This window comes from Podarcis muralis, chromosome 1 (assembly GCF_964188315.1).
Source record: "Podarcis muralis chromosome 1, rPodMur119.hap1.1, whole genome shotgun sequence".
In the NCBI taxonomy this organism is placed as follows: Eukaryota; Metazoa; Chordata; class Lepidosauria; order Squamata; family Lacertidae; genus Podarcis; species Podarcis muralis.
In genome coordinates, this window is record NC_135655.1 from 106,850,023 (window position 1) to 106,873,238 (window position 23,216).

Genomic DNA, 23,216 nt, shown 5'->3' on the forward strand with positions numbered 1-23,216 from the left:
AGGGGGGCTACAGAATATCCTAATTCAAAGCCTGGAATATCCTAGTTCAAAGCCTTCTAGATCTCTTCAAAGCATGGAGAGCCGGCATGGTTGTGTTAGACAAAGGCTGCAGTCCTAACTCCCCTGAGAGTAAGCCCTATTGAATTCAACCAGGACTTACTTATGAGTAGAAGTGGGTAAGAATTCAACCAGGACTTACTTATGAGTAGAAGTGGGTAAGATGCACTGGGGGGGGGCAGGTTCAAATTCCCACTTGGCCATAAAGCTCACTGGATGATCTTGGGCCAATTACATTCTTTCAACCTGGTGAACCTCACAGGACCGTTGTGAGGATAAAAAATGGGGCTTGTTTGAGACCCATGTGTGCCAACTTGAGGAAAGGATTGCTATAAATGTAATTAATTATGAAGCCCTGTGCAAATTCACACTGAAATAAGTGTCCTTTTGCTCCCCGGGGCTTTTACTCAGTTAAGTGTACATAAAACGGCACCTGTAATGTTCCATTTATTAATAAGGTGCTTTGAAGCAGAAATACCTGACGGGTTCCTGAGAGAACAATGAGGATTTAATAGTTCCACACATTTCACATACCGTAACAGAGCAAAGCATAATAGTTGGCATTGTAACTGAAACTTGCTGCATAGTACTGGCATCTTTCTTTTCTTAAATAACAAGTAATGCACTGCCTTGTCCCGGGATTTCTTCTGTTAATTCTGTAAAACAGCAGAATTTAAAAACAAAAGCAAAACTTCAGCCTCGATCTAGAATGCAGAAGCAGGCATGGAAACTGTAACACATTCTTGCTGCATGCGGTGCAACACGGTGTTCGGAAATAACTTACTGGGCACGTCTCAGAAACCAAACGAACAACAGTGCAAAATGTTTGATGATAACTTACTTGTAAATATTTCTTCTTCCTGGATAGCCTTCAAATTCGTTGCTTGAATAGAATCTGAAAGGCAATGTATGTTGTTAAATAAAGCATGCTTTAATAGAGTAAGGAGATCATGAAGTGTTGGTTGCCATTAGACATTCAACAAGTAGAACCTACAACAAAATGTTGCAGCGCGCAGCGTTCCTGGTCAGGGTTCCAACAACAACAACAACAACAACAACAACAACAACAATTTATTATTTATACCCCACCCATCTGGCTGGGCTTCCCCAGCCACTCTACAACAAGCTAGCCATTCCCCCTTTCCCCCTTTCCCAACAGCATGTCACCATTCCGTGACCACGGAGCATGGTCAGTCCTCAGTAGGCTGTTATAAGGGGTTCTTCCCCTTAAGGTGTTTTCCTAAAGATTTGCTGTACTTTTGCAAGTTCCCTCGAGCCTACTGATAGCAAAATACCTGGATCAAGGCTAATATGCCCATATACACACATGTGATATTAAAACTTTTTTTGGATAATTGCGCTACACTTCAAGTATTGCAGTCATCTTTTTTAAAAAATGTATAGTTAAGATTGTTCAGAGACAGGAATGTTATGTTACAGGTCTGTGTTATTGTTAGTGCAATCCTGCAGCCAGAAGCACACCACAATGTATTCAGTGGGGCGTTTCTCAGAGGTAAGTATGCACAGAACTGAAACATGAAATTATTCTGAGAGTTAGACTAGACAAATAGACTAGAATAGACTAGAGGATATTTGATTTTTAAAAGTCAGGTGCTCTGACAGAATTAGGGGCCATATGCCCCCGTCCGGTCAATAGGCTTCTATGGACATATCTCTAGTTGGATTAGGAACTGGGTACCTAGTACGTTTTATGCTCACAGGCTGCTCCCCTGCCCCCAATCAGAGAGGAGGAATGTGGGGTGGAGTAGATTTATTCCCGTTCCATTTCCTGCTCCTGAATAACGGATTGCTGCTTTTGTAACTGCTCTGCATGCATTAAGTATCAGAAGCTGTGTGACCTCACCGTTGAATTGGAACCAAAAGGTTTGTGATGTGCTAGAATATATATATATATATAGATAGATAGAGAAACACCCTCACAACATGAACAAGCGTGACGACACATCCCGCTTGCCAGACATCTGGAAATTAGCCCTCCCCACAAAAACAGACACCAAATCCAGAGGCACACAGAACGCCATCACCAATCAACCACACCAGACCCAAACCCAGACCCTCCCCACAGATAAATTACAGACACCATCCAGTAGCCAAACCATGGTGGCACCTCCGGATGCTGCACCCCCCTGCAATCCCTACACAGATCTGGCTGGCACAGGCCACAAAACCACAGCTCGCCCCTATACACGAAGCCAAGCCAGAGCACAACTACAGCCATCTTCTCAGAAAAACTCTTCACAAAGTTCAAGAGGTCAAGACACAAAGGCTTTAGCAACTAATCCACACCTAATGACCCACCTAAGTGGTACTCAGGATATCACTCAAGAAATCACTCAAGATATTCCTCAAGCAATTAAGGAACAAAAGAAGAAAAGGCACACTAACCTGGGAATTTCCTCTCTGCCCAGAACATTGGAGACTATACACCACACCTCCTCAACAGTATTTATAGGAACTCAAACACTGAGATCCTGCTCTGTTCCAGTAACAAGAAGCCGAAAGCACCAGCCTGAAGATGACGAGTGAGACCTCGTCGAAACGTCGCCTAGACACCCCAACTTTTACACGGGAAGACACCCGAGGACACCAAAACCTGCATTCCTGTACCCGTGAAAATCTACGAAAGCATATATATATATATATATATATATATATATATATATATATACACCCCGAAGACCTTCTCAGAAGTGGCGCCCACCCTGTGGAACGGCCTCCCATCAGATGTCAAAGAAATAAAACAACTATCTGACTTTTAGAAGATGTCTGAAGGCAGCCCTGTGCAGTGGTACCTCGGGTTACATACACTTCTGGTTACAGACGCTTCAGGTTACAGACTCCACTAACCCAGAAATATTACCTTGGATTAAGAACTTTGCTTCAGGATGAGAACAGAAATCGTGCAGCGGCAGCAGGAGGCCCCATTTGCTAAAGTGGTGCTTCAGGTTAAGAACAGTTTCAGGTTAAGAACAGACCTCCAGAATGAATTAAGTTCTTAACCTGAGGTACCACTGTATAGGGAACGTTTTTAAGTTTAGGTTTTTACTGTGTTTGATGTTTTAATTTGCTAGAAGCAGAGTGGCTGGGGCATATAAATGGGTGGCATAATAATAATAATAATAATAATAATAATAATAATAATACACCAATACTATTTAGGCAACATATAAAATGTGTCGATCTCCTTGGTTACATTAATAGATACCTCTAGTAACATGCATCTTTACCTAAAAAAAGCAGTCTGTCTGCCCTTAAAGCACAGGTTCAACCCAACATCATGAGCTTTCCAGACAATAACCATAATGGGGAATCCATTTTGTCTTGTCATCTGGAAAAGCCCTTGCAGATGCCTGACCTCTCAACATAGGGTTCTGCTATTTGTCCGAGGGAGAAAATCATTCTTGCATAGAACGTAAATTTTCATTGACAGGTGACATAACCAACGCTCTGTTCTTGGAAGAATGCTTACATGGCATCATCTGTGACTCTGTAAATGTATATGGCCTCCCACTTTCCACTAGTGATTGGGACAGCTTTTTCCTAAAAAGAAAAAAAAAGGGGGGGGAGAACACATGTAAAGTCAGGTGTCTTATTTATGGCAACTGTACTGCAGAGTATGTGAAAATTGAAGATTAAATTGCTTGACATACCACCGAGTCTTTGACGTAATGAATATGTTTGTAACCATCCTTGTCACTAAATATTTTGTAGTAAGAAATGCCGTCCGAAGTGAAAGAAGGTGCTGAAACAAAGAACTGAGGCAAAAAAACAAAACAAACAGAAACAAAATAAAATCAACTGTAGATGACAAAGAAGCGAATACCTTTTCAGTCAGGTAAAACTGCATTTAATAAGTGGTCCTTGTTCATATTAGGTTATTTTTACTTAAAAGCAAAATGTGTGAGCACATTGTTTAGGGTGTAGTTGGTTGCCTTTATTCTTGTTATGCCAATGACAAAAAGTGCAATCTAGTATAATCAATAGGGAAATTCACTTGGTCCCTTTATGGTAAGAAGAAGTAAATACAAATGAGAAACCACATATGTGAACATGAGAATTGTACCATTATTATGCTGAGAATTTATATTTTCATATAGCTGCAATATGCAAATACATCCTCCGTTCTTCTTCGACTTCTACTTTCCCCCCTCCCCAAGATGTTTCATATCCATTTAAAAGACCATCTGTGCTTGTTACAAGTAAACAAAAACAGTTTTTGAGTTGGAATGAAATTTGTGTTAAGTGCATGGATTAATAACTGTGAAAAGCAAAAGTCTTCAGTCAGGAAACAAGGCTACAGTCCTAACCCTACTTAACTGGGCGGAAGATCCATTGAATTCAATGGGACGTTCTTCAAAATAGACATTGCTAGGATTGCACTGTTACAATATTTCAAGAAAATCAGAAGTGTAAAGATAATAAAAACCGTACTCCACCAGCCCATCCTGTGTGACTTTCTTCTATATGTTGCTGCTTCTGCAAAATAAGAACAAAGGCAAATGTGTGAGGATTTGTGGCATAAGTGAAAGAACTTCATTTAAAGGAGTACAGTTTTCAGTCTGGAAAACCCTGAAAAACAAGCACTGGTTTAGACATTTTCCTTGGTGTTAACAGTCTCCCTGCAGTGGAGAAATGGAGACATCTTTTTTATCGGCTTCCAGAAAAAAAACCCCCCTGCATTATTCGTCTCACTGTCCAAACGTGGTGGCATTTAACACAATGAATTACATTACTCCACACCATTCTTTTCACCGCAAAGGTTGCGTTTCATTTCAGAGCAAAGGAAACACAATGCAGATTGGGAAAGAAAAGCAATCAATCGTGTATCATTTGCAGACCAAAAGGAACAACAACTTGTTGAATATGAGATAAATAAGGGAACATTGGCAGTTTCTGTTCCCGTCTGAATTCCCTGACATCCCTAGTTCTGCTTTAGTCTTGTGGAACTTCTTTTTTAGACACAACACCACCAACAACTTGCCCCTGCTGAGCAAAAGTACTGTTCATTTCTGAAGGCACTTCCAAAACATCCCCATAGTTCTCTGATTGTTTCTTCCAGCTTCGTTCAACTGTTTGATCGGAATGTTATGTACAAAACCTGATGGCATGCTATTACAGATCAATACAATTACACGCTGATATTCTAAAAGTCTTTTAGTGTGTTTAAACATTGGCTTATGAATCACTTCAAAGTGCTCAGTGACCTGCCAAAATTAATGTATGGCTCAGATGTTTAGCACTCTAATTGCAAAATGAAAATGAAGTAATAGCAGGCTACGGCTGAGTGTTGCATACAACTCATTTATACATATACATAACATGTTTATTTTCTCTTAGATTTATTTAAATGCTGTTGATGAAACATTTTTTTTCCACAGTCTGGATCCCTGTGGAATGTTTTCAGTAAATTTGCTCTCTGAAGGAATTACTTTCCATTTTTAAAAATCCACCATGTTGCAGCTCAGTAGCAGAGTTATGACTTCTCTGTCAACTATTGTACACCCAATTCTGTCAATAATTTTATTAAGAGGGGAAGGAACCTCCCAGTATTATGTCCACTGGCTAGGGCTGTTTGTTTGCATTTACATCACGTAAGAGAAATAAAAAATACAGTCAAAGTGGGGGCCAGCAGGTGCTACTCTCAAGGAGTTGCCAAGGATCCACCAGTGCCCTGGAGCCTCTTTAACAATGCCCTGATGAGTTTTGGGTGGCCAGAATTATAATTGCCCACAATGCTTTGCAACACTGAGCCAACTGTGGGCAATTACATAATGGTGGTGATCGACAACGCTCATTGGAAGGATACCACCACACTTGTGTTGCTGTCCTTTTCTGGCAGTAAGCCTACCTATTCTTTCTTGTGGACAAAAAGAAATAAATTGGAGGTAGATAAGAGGGATTCTGACATGGGGGCCACCAGAGGCCCAATGCCTCATCAAATTCATTGGACAGATAGTGTCAGGCTTTAGGGAATCTGCCACAGTAGGCAGCTAAACAAGGAGAGTTCTTACCAAGAAGAACAAGGAGAGTTCTTATCAAATCTTTTATTCAATATTCACAGAGAGAGGCCTAGAAAAGGTGCCTCTAATGGCCTTGCTCCAAGTAAAGTCACACCCCCTCTGTCTCTCCTATTATACGCCATCCCTACATTGGCTGATCTGTGCTTTCTGCCTCTGAGCATTCTGTTCCCCTACTTTCAATGCCCACCAAGTTCCAGGAGGGGGAGGGTCTGGAATGCTTTCTAAAGACATTGAGTGCCAGCTGTCTCTGCCCTGGTGCTTCTTCTTCTTCCTGCTCCTCTCCCAATATTTCCCAGCTTCTACCCTCTGCAGCCTCTGAGCTGGGATCTTCCGCAAGACCTCTCCTCCTTCCAGAGGGGAGGAGTTGTGAGCGGGAACCGACTCCGGCGTCAGCAGGGGGGGCATATTTGGCCCCCTATATCAGCCTTCCCCCAGCTGCCTTGCCAAGCCTATTAGCCAACCAATAGGGCTGGCTCGTGGTTTAAGCGGGGTTTAAGCGGGGTTTAAGTGCTTAAGCTGCGGTGGTGGCACTGGAGCCTTAATTGGCTTCCTGTTTTCTTCGAATCACCTGCCCTCCCTCCCTTTAGGTCATGTCTATGTTTCTGTTGACCTTGCTATGGACTTCGGTTGGTTGCCTTGGTTGCCCAGGGGGCCTGGTAAGAATTTTATCCATTTGGCAAATTGGCACCAGCCTCTTGGTTTTCGCCTACCTCATAGCAAATCGTCACAACTTATTGGGTATTGGCGGTTGGGCATTGGAATGTGTGTGGTGTGTTGGAGGGCAGGTTGTGGCCATCACCTACCCCTCCCCTTGTTTGGGTATTCCGTTAAAGGAATCCGGCGGTCGTGGATCCCGTCCGATGCCCTGCTGGTGGCTAGGGCCATGGCACGACCCCGGTGATGTCTGGGGAAGCTTTCAGTTGTATTTGCATCAACAAGCTCCTCCCATTGGCAGTTAACCCTCGATTGACCCCCCCGCTGAGAGGGGTGGGGTCAAGTATAGATTGTTTGATCCAATGCCTAAGCCAATACCTCTCACATGCTGTAACCAATAAAGTTGTGGCCTTATTTTAGCCCATTAACCCAAAATACATGTATCCTTGTGTCTTATTTATTTCCATGCGGGTGTCGGGTCCTCGACACACAAACTCCTGCTGTAAATCCTTACTATCTCCCTCTTCTCTGGAAGGTTCAGGCTGAGGAGGCAGTATCCACCATTCCTTCCCCTCTTTTGCCCAGTCCCTGACAGAGAGTGTGGTGTATGGAAATACTGAATCCAGAAAGAAAGCAAGTAGAGGGTTTTTCACCCCCTGCATGGAAACTATGTTAAAATAGCACACACAAACACACAACACAGAGAGTTTCTTGGCAAAGGAGTACAGTCTGTTTCCAGAGGTTTCTCCCAAGCATATTAACAAGATAGTTGAAAACATTGCTTACATGATTGATAGCTGGAAAGCATAATGGGGCAAGCAGATTAACATATTGCGTCTTCCTCTGATGCATTTTCCTGCACAACACCTTCCATTAACTAGGTGCCTCTGGCCCTGTATACAATTAGGCATAGCTACAGTTTAATTCAAGTGCGGGGGGGGGGGCAACAGAATCATGTCCATGTTTTAATTTCTATAAGCGATCCCAATTTAACTTCTATTTCACGTTCAAAAAGTTGAGTTTGGTGGGCATTTCTGGCTGGCCGCACAAATTCTTGCCTGCATTTAATTTTTATTCATCGGGACATATTTGCTGAACATAAACATGAAGTTCAGCGCACAGCTCTGAGTTTGCAGCACTGTATCTCCTCACACTGTTTTCCCACTGCATTTTTATTATCTTCCAGTATATGAAGTAGTCCACATTTCTTACGCATTATTACTTCCGGTTTAATCGGAAAACAAAGTAAGAGATGGAAATATATTCCCCTAGAGATCTTTTGAGCAAACACTGCTTAATGGAGTTCTCCCATCTGCTCGCACTCCTGTTAACTAACCATTGGTGCACAGATTGATATGGTAAAACGCACTTGATAAACAGAACGTGGCGGAGGTTTCAGCAGTGACTCTCATCAAGCAAGGACATGCTGAGAAGTGCAATTATCCTGGAGTTTGGACCTGACGTTGCCACGATGCTGGTTCCAAGTCCAGTGAGCATAATTTGGCAGCTTGAAACCTGACTCTGTGTTCCGTGTAGATCAGCAGGGCCACTGCCAACGATGGTATGAATAAGGCAAAGAGAATTCAAGTACAGTAACCCCATTACTGGGTGTAAGAATATAAGGACAGGGCCATAGCCCTTAGGCAGTGCTATTTTTCCAGAAAAAGAGGTGCCAGAAGTCACCATGAAGGCCTCCCTTCAGTGTTCTCTTATAATGGCAATGGTGCCATTCTGGCTGAAAACAGCCCTGCATGTAGGTCAGTGGTAGATACTCCATTTTAGGGTATCCCTTACAGAAGAACTCCTGCCCACCTAGCAGTTTGAAAGCACATCAAAGTGCAAGTAGGTAAATAGGTACCGCTCCGGCGGGAAGGTAAACCGCATTTCCATGCGCTGTTCTGGTTTGCCAGAAGCTGCTTAGTCATGCTGACCCGGAAGCTGTCTGCAGACAAACACCAGCTCCCTCGGCCTTTAGAGCGAGATGAGCACCGCAACCCCAGAGTCGTTCGCGACTGGACCTAATGGCCAGGGGTACCGTTACCTTTACAGAAGAAAAACTGGACTGAGGAAGGGGAAAGTGTGGCAAGGCCATGATTTGGAGAATGTAATATGGACAACAAAGAATTAATGGAGATCCTGGAAGCTTCCTACCCACATGAAACCACAGTATGGATGAGCCCCGAGTCGGACCGAGGGTTCATTTAGCTCAGACTGGCAGTGACTCTCCTGGGTTTCAGGCACTAAGTCTTTCCTAGTCTTCCCTGGTGATGCCAGGGACTGAACCCGGAACTTGTCAGTGAGTTACCGCCCTTCCTTGGGCTTCAGGGGAAATTGCTGAAAATTGCCCCTAGCAATTAGTGGGAGCTGTCTGTGAGCAGAGCCCCAGTCACAAGAGCATGGGGTGTTCGGAAAACTCTTCCCTTCACCCTACTTTTGCACAAAAGGAAGACGACTGGCTGCTTACCCGGTCACAGGGTGGGCAGCTATTGCGGCCCGTCATGTCCGGCTCCTTCCCCTCAGGAGCAATGCTGGGGCTAGGCAGTCGGCCATTGGGGAATTCCCAGGCCAGCCGCTGGAGATGGGCAGGCTTTCCCGCCACCTGTTGATTTGAATCCTGGCCAATCCGGCCGGGCCAGGTGGGCGGGGCTTGGGACCCAATAAAGGCTGGGTGCCCTCCCCCGCATACAATTTGCACAAAAGTAATAAAGTGACTGTGAATGCTCACCAGTGGGTAACAGAAGCTACTTCTGCAAGTCTTCTATCAAAATACTAGCTTGGTGGGAAACAGTACCTGTGGGCAGTCCCAGGACCTGGAGCGGTCATTGTAGTCGCAGATGGCTGACACGGAAAAGTTCTGGATCCTTTTCAGCCACTGCACGCAGATTCGGTTGTCTCTCACCCAAGTAATCCAAGTGACATAGTGATCGCTGGAAAAGAAGAGGGGAGAGAAAGGGGCTGTTTACTATGAGAGGGGTCAGCATGGCATTGTGTTTAATAATACATCTGTGACAAGCCAGACCTCTTTCAAACCAAGGACTGCATTCCGACCTGGGCAACCTTTCAAGGCCACACTTACACATCCCACAGTTACAGATCCTCCAGCCAGACTAAGGGGAAGCATTCTCAGTGTTCAAGAACACATTCTAGCGAGGTCAAAACACTTGAGGAGGGTATGTTGAAGGGTGTGGCGTGGGGAGAGGGGATGTGGCTGAGAGGAGTGTATGGTCTAAGGAAAGGCCTGAGGGCCAGACAGAGGTTTGGAGGGCCTCATGCAAGCTCCTGGCCCAAGGTTCCCCAAAATGGGCATAGCCAGGATTTATGTGGGGAGGGGGGACAGGACATCCACCTGTCATCATCCTCTGTCTGGCTTTGTCTACCAGATTTGGAATGAAATGTCTCGACAACAGTTGTTTTAAATTGCTTTCTTTTGACCCCAAATGCTCAGAAAAATCTGCCCAAATCTTTCTACAATTTCTACTTTTAGTTCAGTATTTTTATTTATTGACTTGATGGTGAAGGGGACAGCTGCCCCTCCTTGCTATGCCCATGTTCCCTATGGCTGCCGGAGTAATGTCGAACATTTGTCTTCCTCAGAGTAGACCCATTAAAATCAAAGGGAAAGGGAACATAAGTTCATCAATTCCAGTGGGTTTTTGACTTAGTAGGATATCACCAGCAGTATTTCGATGGCAGTGGAAAATGAAAAGCAAACATCTACACTATTTCCATAGAACAGATCTGCAAGGGGCGGTGGTGGTGGGGAGCCCAGGGTCAGACTGTTTAAAATAAAAATTCTATTGCTAAAAGAAAAGAAAAGAAATGGAGAAGAAAATATCAGTTTCACAAAATACTACCTTGATGCTATCGCTGCTGGAGGAGGTACTTCCTTAGGACCTAAAGCTTCAGGATAAGTAGCATCAACAACAAACACTCTGACAGTAGGATTTTTAGCCCCAGCCTTCAAAGGAAAACATATAATCAGGTTCAAAATAATCTCCAGGGAATTGAGGGAAGCCAGATTGCTCCCCCCAGGCCCACTCCCAAGAAGCTCTGACCTCCGTGCCAGCCTGCCATTGGGCAATTTGGCAGGCTGGCACAGAGCTGGATTTCAAGCTGGGAGTGTGAGCCAAAGTTCACACTCCAGCAAGAGCAGCCCCCGGGGCCCCAGCTCTGCATCATAGGGGGGGGGGGCGCTGGCCATCCTGCAATGCCACCCCACCCCAAAAGGGGGTAAGTGGACTTCGACTACAACTCCCAACCCCCCTAACTACTGGTCCTACTAATTAGGAATGATGGGAGTTGTAGTCCAACAACATATGGGAACCCAAGTTTGAGAAAAGCTAGCATACATGTGAGCCCTGTTCCTTTACGGAAAGAAAGTTCGCAGTAGGCACTGAGCAAATAGATTATAATATATTTCATCATCATCATATGTTTTACTTCTATACTGCTATTTGGCCAAGATTTGTATTAATACAATAGAAAATACATTAAGACCACGGGAAACGTAAATACAAAGATACAATATAATAAATCAGTTTTTTAAAATAGCAATATCCCAGGCATGCCATGAATCACACTTTACACATTCGCGAGTTGCATTTGTGCTCTCACCACAACACAACTGCCATCCACAAATGAATTGCCCACACAATAGGCTTCTCCCTGGAAGCAACCCACAGCTGTGGTGAAGTTCTTACAGTCGCTCTTCAGGCTAGCTGGCTCAACTTTGACTCACCCAAACACTTCCCTTTCAAAATTCTGAAGGGAAGGATCCAGTCTTTAGCTGCCTCTTCCCCTCCTCTCGCTGCATGCAGAAGAACCTTTTACGACCAGTCTCTATCCTTTTCTGTCAGCAGCCATCCTGGACATGGAGAGTTATGCTACCAGAAGGGATGTCAGGGACTGGACAGAGGAGGAATGGTGCAGCCTGCCTACCCAGCCTGAACCTCCCAGAGATGAGGAAGACAGTATAGATTGACAACAGTGATTTGCGAGAGGTCACAGCTTAGAGATAGATGACGGGCAGAGCTGGGAAATAATGAGAGAGGAGGAGGCAGGGGAGGCAGAGCTAGAGCAGCTGGCTGACTAGAAAGCTTTCCAGACCCTCCTTCTCCCAGAACCCAGCAAGCATTGAAAGTAGGAGAGCAAAGGGCTTGGAGACAAATCGCCCAAATTGTAAGGTGGGTGGTGCTGTTGACAATTGGGGTGTGTGTGGAGATTACTCAGAACAATGCCATTACTCAAAGAGGCAGCATCTCTGTGAATATTAAATAAAGGACATTGGTAAGACTTCCCTTGTCTATCTGTTCCTGGCAGCCTACTGTGTGGGGATCAGATTCCCTGATGCCTGACAAGGGCTGAGTATGTCCAGTGGTAAAGGTGAAATGCTGGACCAGACCCTTTATTATGTCTTCATCAAAATATACAATGCTTAACCCAATAGTTAGTTTAATAATAGGCATTAAAATCCAGCAATTACATCTTAGAAATCCAAGCATTTCTACGCTAAAATATGATCAGAACTCATTCAACAGAGCCAAGCAAAGCAAACAACAAAACCCCAAACTTACCTTTGGATATGGTATCTTAATTTTTCTAGGATATTGATCTTCACCATAATATGAATATTCAATAACTGGTATTCCAGTATCATTAAACTGTAGGTATGCCACATTCTTTGCATTTGGAGACCACCACAGTGCATATTTTACAGCAAGCATTTCCTCTAAGAGAAATCATGTTAAATATATGTTATTCTACTACAAAAGAGGATCATGAGCTACTGTTATCTTGTAAGGACACCACTGTACATAGAACCCATTTATCTGATACAGTGGTGTAGCGTGGGGGGTGCAGGGGGGCCCGGCCGCACTGGGCGCAACATCTGGGGTTAGGGCAAATCCACGGGTTAGGGGGCGCAAATCCACGGGTTAGGGGGCACAAATCCACGGGTTAGGGGGCGCAAATTACTTGTCTTGCCCCGGGTGCTGACAACCCACGCTACGCCACTGATCTGATAAGCTGCTATGCATCAAACAAGCAAGGCAGCTCTGTCCCAGTGGTAAGCCCGCAACTTGAATGGCACGTGAGACATTGTTTCTGCTGTACAGATTTTCCTCATTTTTTCCTGGATAAATGCCATGGCTAGTTTAAAAGGGAAGGGGAGAGGATGGGGCATACCTATTGCTAAGCTAATCTAGTGCAACAAAGCATAGCATTATTCCAGCCTTATTGGCAGTGATGGATCTATGTTATGAGGGCTCCCTGTTTGGGAGGCCCTAGTTATTCACCTAAATAAATGTAACTATGTCCAAGAACATTGCAGAGCTAAATGTGTAAGAATGTTAGTTAATAGCATGGGTTATATATTTTATCTTCCTATATACATAAAAATGCAAGGCTGTCATCACGCAGTCCCCATTGGATTTGCATGAAGTCAGGAGATAGATTCGGTTGGCAAGCAACGTGAGCAGGAGCCTTTTGTTTCTAATTCACGATGTACAAATAAGAGTAACAAGAATGACAATTCAAAGAATGTAAAATATTCATAGATGTTAAATACTCTTGAGATAAAGAACGTGAGTAATTTTGACCAAAGGGTACAGGTAATATTGGCTGAAATGGCCAAGTGAACCAAATGATGAAGCTTGGTGGGCCTTATTAGCCCACAAGCCAGAGTCTCTTTTATCAGTGGAGTGTTTCAGAAGCCAAAGTAGAAGAAATTGTGTCCTAATATTACAGATAAACACGATACTAGTTCTTAAGTTGGACAGATAGTTTTATGACAGATATCTGAGAAACGTACAGAAGTGGGTAGGTCTAAAACCTAGCAGAAACTAACAAGGAAATATAGCCCCACCCTACCCTGAAGAAATATGTGGCAGGGTGTGAAAACCCAAGATACGGGATGTTAGGAAACCACAGTGAGCATGCATGTTATTGCGGTAAGACGTTGAGCAAAGCTGTTGACAAATAGTAAATTATGAAGGTGAATAACCATGCTGGCTTGTAGTTAGCAGTTAGCTTTTTGCAGTTTTGAGGAAGGGACTCCTTATGAGAAATATAAGCCTTCTACACAAACACCACTATGAACAACTTTTGGCTGCTGCTCAGGGCATCATATCTGTTTGCTGCCCAACTCTTGCCTCACGTGGCAATAATATTGATTTCAGGTTGATGTTTACCTTCGTAGACCCAGTCAGGGATTCCATTAAATATTTCATTCCAATAACCATTTGTAGTTATTTGAACAGCAGGTTCTCTGGGGCCTTGTTTCAAATAGATATTATTCTGATACACATAAACCTGGGAAGAAAAAACCCAAAAGCATTTTATGCAGTCAAAGCTATTGAGGACAGTAGCACATCTAAACAGGGAATTAGATGCAAAGGGCAGAAGGCACTTCTGTTTCAACAGAACAGAGGGTGTGCAAGTTTTCACTCCCCTAGGCTGCAAAGAAAATCCTTTGGGATAATGCTCAGTGTGGCTAGGGGCTGACAAGTTGAGGATAAAATTATATCTCTCCTGTGTGAATGGGGGCCTTTTCACTCACACACAAGTATTTGGAGATCTGATCCATGCCATGCATATCAGCAATGAAGAACCTATTGCTAGACTGCAGATTCGACCATCCCTAACTAGTGACTATGCTGGCTGGGGATGATAAATAAGAATGGTTGTATCCAGCTAAGTTTTACTCTGCATAGGCCAATTTAAATGAATGCACCCAAGTTGGCCATGTCCGTTATTTTCAATGGGTCTCCCTTGAGTAGCAATGGATACCACCCTACTATTCAGCTTTCTTTCCTGCCCTTCCTCTAACAGAAGCCCAGGGCAGCAAACACCTAAGTGGTAAGACAACAGAGCGGAAAGAGAAAACAAAAGCATATTTAAAACATTTTTAAACAATTGGAAACCTGTTCAGTGGTGGGAATTGAAGCCCAGCAGCTTCTGGAGGGGCAAAGCTAGTATGCTTGAGTCCATACAATACTGCCAGTGGACTAGGAAAATCTGGGTTCAAGTCCTTGCTCAGCCTTAAAGCACAACTGGTGGCCGTGGGCAAGACAATATTCCCAAGCCTACCTGATCTCACAGGTTTGCTGTGTGCATAAAACACAATGGCCATATATTTATTTATTATTTGCTGCATTTATACACCGCCTGATCTTGTAAGAACCCAGGGGGTTGAACCATTCCAAAGGTCCAGCTGGTCCAGCATTTTGTCCTCATAGCAGCCTACCAGATCGCTGCTGGAATTCAGTATTCAGAGGCATTTTGACATGCATAGTGGAGGGAGAACATCGCCATCATGGCTAGTAGCCACCAACAGCCTCATCCCCCCTTATTATTTTGTATATTGTCCTAGAGAAATAGGGCAGAAATAGGAACCCTTCTCTAGGTTTTTGTGGAACAGGACAGCTCTCAGTGCCAAAGCATGCAGAAATTGACTTGCAGCTAATAGAGCTGAGAGGGTGCATAACAAGGGACCTGATTCATGGCCATGTTTTTGGGAGGCCACAAGCAAAAAATCTTAAGGGCTCGGTCCTCCCGGCAGAGGGCACGCTCCTCACTCTAGCTTCACAATCCTTAATCCACTCTTCCTGATGCTTTTCTCAGTAGGGAGGGTGGGTTAGAGGTTCATGGTGGTACAGAAGAAATATGAAGCCCAAGAATGGGGAAGCTGCTGAAATGAACTGCAGTGTGGCAGTCGTGCTCTCTTTGCATCTGGGCAGACAGAAGAGGGTCAGAAACTACAGTCTTTGAGTAAAGAGCAAATGAAGAGACCCTAACACCCTGGTCCCTGTACCTTGGGTTTGTCTAGTTTTCAGAAAGGACAAAGTGGTCCAACAATTACCAGGGCTCTGTGCTAAACCACCCACAGTTCCAGGCAGCTGTGGGGTGTTTATCTTTTTTAAGAGTCAATATTCTAAAGCACAGCTGATAAGCAGAGATAAGAAGGCCTGCAAAAACGATGCCTGCGCAAACACTAAAGGCAAACGAATCTCATAAAAATAGAAGCGTTATTCTCACACTTTGTGAGCTTACTGACCAATTTGTGTCCAACAGGTGACCAGGCTATATACTGAATGTCATGTGGAAGCTCGTGTCCTTTGACAAAAGCACTGCAAAGGGAAAGAAATGAAAGATGCAAAGGCAAGCTCAGTATCTCAAGGTCAGATTTCATGTAAAGCCCTTGGCTTCCCCAAAAGAATCCCCAAAGAAGGGTCGGCAGCAAAGCAAAAGGACCCTCGTGAGCACCTAGGTGGGCATGGGCACAATGGAGCCCACCAACGCCGGTGGGTCTTTTCTTATTTAATTTCTTGTTATAGTTGGGGGCAGCCATCTAGGCATGTACATGGTTACAGGTACTCATTTTATTATTTTTTACTTTATAAAACTCTCTCTTTCAACAATTTGACTGAGCTTATTCCCAAGTCAATGTGTTTAGCATCTGGGCAGCAGAGGCAAGCCCCATTGTATTCCTGTAGTCATGGCGGTGCTGTGATTTAAGGGAGCCTAAAAACTGCACACGCCGAGAGTATTTGGGTCATATCCTGTGGTGGAGTTCCGCGAGTGCAGTAGGCTTCTGCTTGTGCAACAGAACTTTCCTCTCCCCTTCCTTGCACACCTTTAGAATCTGCCCCAGAGGGCACGCAGGGAGAAGAGAGGAAGGGGAAGTCCCATTGCGTGAGCAGAATTTGCTATGTGCAGCATTGGATATAACTATTTAGAAGCAGATAATTTAGCAACGTCACTGGAAACAATGTGCCCATTAGCTAGCCTAACTAATAGAAGAACATAAGGAGAGCAGTGGTTGATCTAGTCTAGCTCCTTGATCTCACAGTTGTCAACCATAAGGGACTCCTCAGGCATAGGCGCCAACTCACAGGAGCCTGGGGCACCTCGGCACCCACAAATTCCCATTATGGGTGCCCAAGCATATCTGTGACAAGCCCTAACTGAGGCCCCACAGCAGAGGCAGAGGCCCTGGCCCAGTTGCCACCACACCGGAGAGCCAGAGGAGGCAGTGAGTGGTGGCGGCGGGCAGAGGCCAAGCGGCATGCACACACAATGGCGCAAGTGACGTCATGACATCACGCCGCACGTGCCGCTGGACACCCACAATCTGGGGGCCAAGTTGGCACCACTGCCCTCAAGCAGGACCTGAGCACAAGAGCACACTCTACCTTCCTGTGGATACCAGCAACAGGAATTCAGAAGCATTGCTATCTCTGACCAGTATACCTGAAGGAGCGTCTCCACCCCCATCGTTCTGCCCGGACACTGAGGTGCAGCGCTGAGGGCCTTCTGGTGGTTCCCTCGCTGCGAGAAGCTAAGTTACAGGGAACCAGGCAGAGGGCCTTCTTGGTAGTGGCACCTGCTCTGTGGAACAACAACTACCAGACTTTTAGAAGACATCTGAAGGCAGCCCTGTTTAGGGAAGCTTTTAATGTTTAATAGGTTATTGTATTTTAGTGTTTTGTTGGAAGCCGCCCAGAGTGGCTGGGGAAAGTCAGCCAGATGGGCAGGGTATAAATAATAAATGATGATGATGATGACTGTGGACGCAGAGTATAGCCACTGTATCTGGTAGCCATTGACAGCCTTATCCTCCCTGATTTTGTCTTTTAAAGCCCCCCCAAGTTGGTGGCCATCACTGTTCTCCTAAGAGGAAAAAAAGTATGCCTTAAAGGAGCCCAAATAGAAGACCAAGAGCAAACACGGAACAGTTTGACTCGTGGGTCAGTATAAAAGAAAACCTTTTCAGTCTTACCTGTTTCCAAGATCATAAATGTGATAGGATGCTGTATAAGAGTACCTCCAGAGCTGAAAAAGTTACAACAGAAATATAACATGATTAGTTATTATTACAGCCAAAACATAGTAACATACAGTATTCCTCCCAACACTTTTTTAACAGAAGACAGTTTCCCTTTATGAAAGCTCTGCGAACCTTCACAATGGCACTGTCCTAGCACCAGTTATCACAACACAGCCCACCTTGTGGAAGTTGCTGGAAATGTTTCCTGGTAGTGATAGCGGGTTAGCTTCCAGAAAGTATAAGGGACAATAATTACACAGGTTGTTCAGCCAAGTAGAGTGTGTTGACATCTACAGCGCACATCCCTGAGACACACCATGAGACTCAGGCAACCCATGGGCAAAGTTTTTTTCGCATTTCGCATGGCCAGCGCGAATTTCCCCGAAACCTATGGAGCAGATTTGGGGAGGACATGGGAACCACATGGGTGGAGGGGGGTAGTTCTATCATTCACTAACAACGTGACCAATGTTCACTAAAAACGGGGAGTTACACAAACATAACAAATGCACTGGATTCCGCTCACAAATCTGAGCTGAAAAACATTTTACCTTAGAGTAGTTGCTTTCCAACAGCATGAAATTCTGGTCAGCTGACAGGATATAGTTTGTGGCATTGACTTTTTTCTAAAAGATTTAAAGATATGAATTAGAAACCAAAGCATGGCCTTTTGATCAATTTTAAAAATTACAGTAATACGTACAAGTACGCTGTTAGACAGGAGTGTGTGTGACTGCCCATATTCAACATTGTAAAGAATTATATCATCTTCTGAGAACTGATGGAGATATTCATTTCCTTAGGAGGGAGGAGGAAAAACATAGCCTGAATGATTACAATAAGCTTGGTTACAAATGTCATCTCACTACAGCATCTGTTACAGCAAATGACGTTGGAAATGGATCTAAAATAACAATACTTTGATGCTGTAATTCAGGTTGTGGAGGTGGGGGGGAGATGGAGCCATCTCAGGTAGCTCAAATCCTGGGAACTGTAGTTTGTTAAGCATGCAGGGGACTGCAGTTATGTGGGGGGTAAACTACATTTCCCAGGATTCTTTGGGGAAGTCATGTGTTTTTAATGTATGAAGAAGAAGACGAAGACGAAGACGAAGAATAAGAAGAAGAAGAAGAAGAAGAAGAAGAAGAAGAAGAAGAAGAAGAAGAAGAAGAGGAGGAGTTTGGATTTGATATCCCGCTTTATCACTACCCGAAGGAGTCTCAAAGCGGCTAACATTCTCCTTTCCCTTCCTCCCCCACAACAAACACTCTGTGGGGTGAGTGGGGCTAAGAGACTTCAGAGAAGTGTGACTGGCCCAAGGTCACCCAGCAGCTGCATGTGGAGGAGCGGGGAATCGAACCCGGTTCCCCAGATTACGAATCTACCGCTCTTAACCACTACACCACACTGGCATTGCGCAGCCTGAGATAGGGGCAGAGATTAGACGATGCACAATTTATACTGCTGGGTTCTATATTATGCTTGCTTTACAGAAACAGCAGAAACTTTCTCTTTCTGCCACCTCCCTCCCTCTCTCTCTCTTTCTGTCTCTCTCCCTCTGCCCTGCTCTTTTCTTTCATGCTTTCTGCCACCCCCTTCTTTCCTGCCCTTTTTCTGCCACCCTATTTTCTGCAAATCCTATTGATCTCAATCTGCAATCACTAGTTAATACCAAGGCACCTACATGGCAGAATGAAACCCCATACACCTCACCTTTTCCCATTCCTTGAACATTTTAGCCACACTTACTTTTTCGTTTTAGAAACCACATACCCCATACTTCCAATGCATTTACATTTCTCAGGGCAGCTTAAAATATTTAAAAACAACCCCCCCCCCATAAAAAACATAAAACAAAAACAAAAGCATCAATGGACACAAGCTTTGTAGTTTGTATGTTTTTTAAAAATAATAATCCAAAATGATGTTTCAGCACCACATACTCATTGAACCACAAATCATGCCGTCCCTTACCCGAAATCCAGTAAGGAGAAAGTGTTTTGTAACTGAAGTCTCCATCCAGATATTCTTTTAATGTTAAAGGTCTAGGATTGCTTCCTTTGTTTCGAACTTTAAAAACAGAACAGGAATGAGATATTTAATAACAACACGGCCAAGAGGTACAAATGGTCTCTAGAATTTTATTCCTTTGAATTGGCCACTAATCTGAGGGTTTGGGAGGTTGTAGACCTGGTAGGATGATATGACACATACCCTTCCGCCTATAAGCACGCTGAAAAGTACCAGGCTGGGTGAACTGCAGTAACCCTTCATTTCACACAAAAGATGTCTTCCTCAGACTAGAAGGAATCTGGTTTTCTATGTCTCTGAAGAATACCAGTTTTCATTTTGACTGATAACTGGGAACACCCACATGTCAATTCCACTTGTTATGTCGTGAACTAAGCAGGTGCACTCCAGCCTCCTCCAATCTGGTGCCCATCAGCCCCAGTCAGCACAGCTGAACTAGTCCATGTAATGAATTAACAATGAAACAACATTTTCCATTCATATAGAACATAGGTGGGCTATGTTCAATAAAGCTCTCTGTTCTAGGTTTTAGAATCACCGGTCCCTTTCCTGTGTTCTTCAGTGTATATAGGGTTGCCATATTTCAAAAAGTGAAAATCTGGACTCAAAAGATTTTGAGCCTTTTCTTTTCTTTTTTGGCAAAGTTGTTGAGCTTTATTCTTGGGGGGTGGGGCAAAGTTGTTGCGCTTCTTCGGAAAAATCTAAAAAAGAAGAAGTAGGTTCCCTCTGTTTGGTTTTTTTATAGGAAAATCACCCCTAAATCAGCACTCCTATATAGGCTGCCATATGCATGCGTTTACTCAGACATTTCCCCCCCTTTTTGAAAATTCCACCAGGACGTCATTTTTGACGGATGATTCCTTGCTACGCCTGTGAAATTCCGGATGTATGGCAGCCCTAGCTGTAATTCTCAAACTGTATTTATTTTTAAAACATGTTCATATGAATGGCCAAAACTTGGCAGACTTTAACTATCCAAGACTAATTTTGTGAATGTCCAAAAATTTCAGGCATACGCCAATAAATGCTGACACTGAACAACCACCCAAATGAAACTGCTGGCAGTGAAGGGGACATCCCAAAAGAGGAGGGGGGGAAATGAAATGAGTGAATGAAATTCACAAAAAAATATTTTGGAATAAAATTCAGACTGCAGAAATTCACCAATTTTAGGCATTCATCATAATATATTGTCATTAAGCTCTGTTGGCTCAGATCAAAGAGTCAACATGCCATTCCATCTTGGTTTCCCTACGTGGAACACATTTACTGTAACATACTTATGAAGGATTAGAAAGAGAACAGCTGAAAAACACAGTTGCACAAGCCTCATATGCTAACTTTGCAATTGTTTCCTGTTGCATTTCTGTCCTTGATTTACCCACAGATGATTTTACAAACTTGTGTGTTTGTGTGTGTTTTAAATTGATTCATCAGAAAGTAATCCCTGGAATTTTGGTTAGTGCCAAGGAGATCGTTCCATCAGCGCAAACATTTCTGTTTGCCCAACAGAAGGATCTTCCCTCTCCTACCCCCTGGGTGTTGTTCTGGGGGTTCCCCTGACCGTCCAGAGCAGATCTGGGGCTGGGAGGCATGGGGGGGTAAGTAAGGGGAGCAGCGGAAGGAATGCAGGGCTCGCCCACCCATGAGGGAAGGTGAGGCGACTGCCTTGGGTGGCAGGATCTACAGGGGCAGCAGATCTAGCCTGCAAGGAATGTATTGCCCGCTGGAGCAGTGCCAGTAATGGCTGCACCACACTAACTGGAGGCTGAATCTGCTGCCCCTTGGCAGCTCCCCCCCCCCCCATGCCGCCTCTATAGCAGCCTCTTGGAGAACGAGAGGCGCTGCTAGTCTCCTCCCACCTTAAGGAGGAAAGGGGGTCTGCTAGGCTCTGCACCCACCCAGAATGATTCAGATCAGGCATCTTCGCTCCCTCCCCCTTCACAAAGGCCTTTGATTCCTACTTCAACCATTGGGTAAGATTGATTTGATTCCTCCCCCAGCTTGCTGTTGATGTAGATCTTTATTCTTTGCTTGTTCCTGATGTATACTTCACTCACCCCTTGTTCCCTGTTGGGCAGGGGGCATTTTGTCGTTCGCCTCAGTTGCCAAAATGTCTTGGGCGGGTCCTGGGGAAAGCATTGTTGCATTAGCAGGAGTCTTTGCACTGGCTTCTGCTAGCAGAACGGCTGAGCTCAGTCTGTCCTCTAAGTCAGCTAAACAAAAAGCTAGCACATCTTTGCAAAATGTGTCTGTTTTTAACCTGGCCTAGTGAGAACAATACCTACCACAAGCCTTAAGTTGTTTCTGAGCAAGCAATTTCTCAGAAACAAATATCTTGTTTTCTGTAGCTATGTGTTCAAATCTATTTTCAAAAACTTTGTGACGCTGCAGTAGTAAATAAGGAGATTTGAGATGACCACCATTTCAGTAGGTGCTCAGAGGAGAAACATATCTGGTCATTGTATCTGGTGATACTCGCTCCTCCATAACTCCCTCACTTAGGGACTTCCCTCAAGGTCATATATTCAGACTCCTGATGAAACATTTCACCACGTTTACTTTAACAGATCAATATTTAAAAAGGAAAAGGAAAGATAATGCTTGTTTTTCTTCTTCTTCTATGTAACTATTAGTTACTCTAGAACACACATGTCACTTCTACTGTTGACACTGTTCCTCGCCAGCGCGAATGCAGAAGAAAGCTGTCAAGATAAATAAACCCAAAGGCCAGTCTAGGCACACAAATAATCACTATCATAGCAAATACTGAGTTAGCAATAATCTTTCAAAATAAATGTACATGAAAGAAGAAGAAGCTCGTCTCCCATCAGATGGCAGTTTCTAATTGAGAGCTTCAAAAAAGCCAAGGATAAAAAGCTTACACTACAATTCATTAAAACACAAGGGTGTCATTTTAATCAGCATAAAGTGAAAGGAATCTTATGACTCGCCACACACATTCCAGGAAAAAAAACCTTTTAAAAATGTCTATTGTGAGCATAGAATTAACATAAAACACCTGCTATTAATAGTATTTCTGGTATAAAGGATATTTGACAATGCTGTTTGGGTGCGAGGGCAGTGGGGATCTTAAATGCTACTGTCAGCAATTCTACCAGAATACCTAAAAGTTACTCCACAGTATTAGGAACTTACATGATTCGTAGTTATAAGGTCTATTCACAGGACATTTGTCACCTATTTATGTAGCTCAGGGCTGGGGAGCCTGTGACCCTCCAGATGTTGTTGAGCTAAAACTCCCATCTGTCTTCACCATTGCTCATTCTGGCTGGGGCTGATGGCAGCTGGAGCCTATCAACATCTGGAGGGCTACATGGTCTTCATCTGACTCTTGCAGGGCTCATATTTTTCTTCAGGACGGACAGCATATTTGTGATATAATCTACATTGCAATGTACTGAAGGACATGGTGGTGGCTGTAGCGGATCATTGCATACAGGGGTGAGGAATCTTTTTCAACCTGAAGACCACACTCCCTTATGGTCAACCTTCTGAGAACCACCTGCTAGCGGTGGAGTGGGAAGAGAGGGTAGAGCAGGTGAAGCAACAGGTGTTCCTCACAGCAGTCAGAGATTTCTACAGAC

General features: G+C 44.1%; 1 protein-coding gene across 4 annotated transcripts in view; it reads right to left on the reverse strand.

The window, feature by feature from the left end:
- The window catches only part of FAP (fibroblast activation protein alpha), a 50,340-nt gene that overhangs the window by 21,705 nt on the left and 5,419 nt on the right, over positions 1-23,216 (reverse strand). For 2 of the 4 annotated variants that reach the window (XM_077936728.1, XM_028747165.2), the window contains exons 3-17: positions 21,669-21,737; positions 19,552-19,647; positions 18,281-18,375; positions 18,129-18,203; positions 17,530-17,582; positions 15,805-15,877; positions 13,940-14,060; positions 12,326-12,480; positions 10,607-10,710; positions 9,544-9,679; positions 4,510-4,554; positions 3,729-3,833; positions 3,548-3,618; positions 899-952; positions 592-713 (exon numbers count right to left, since the gene is read on the reverse strand). In XM_077936728.1, the coding sequence (XP_077792854.1) occupies positions 592-713; positions 899-952; positions 3,548-3,618; positions 3,729-3,833; positions 4,510-4,554; positions 9,544-9,679; positions 10,607-10,710; positions 12,326-12,480; positions 13,940-14,060; positions 15,805-15,877; positions 17,530-17,582; positions 18,129-18,203; positions 18,281-18,375; positions 19,552-19,647; positions 21,669-21,737 (1,374 nt within the window). The remainder of the gene's footprint in view (positions 1-591; positions 714-898; positions 953-3,547; positions 3,619-3,728; positions 3,834-4,509; positions 4,555-9,543; positions 9,680-10,606; positions 10,711-12,325; positions 12,481-13,939; positions 14,061-15,804; positions 15,878-17,529; positions 17,583-18,128; positions 18,204-18,280; positions 18,376-19,551; positions 19,648-21,668; positions 21,738-23,216) is intronic. The other 2 variants (XM_077936731.1, XM_028747173.2) reach the window with 1 other exon arrangement.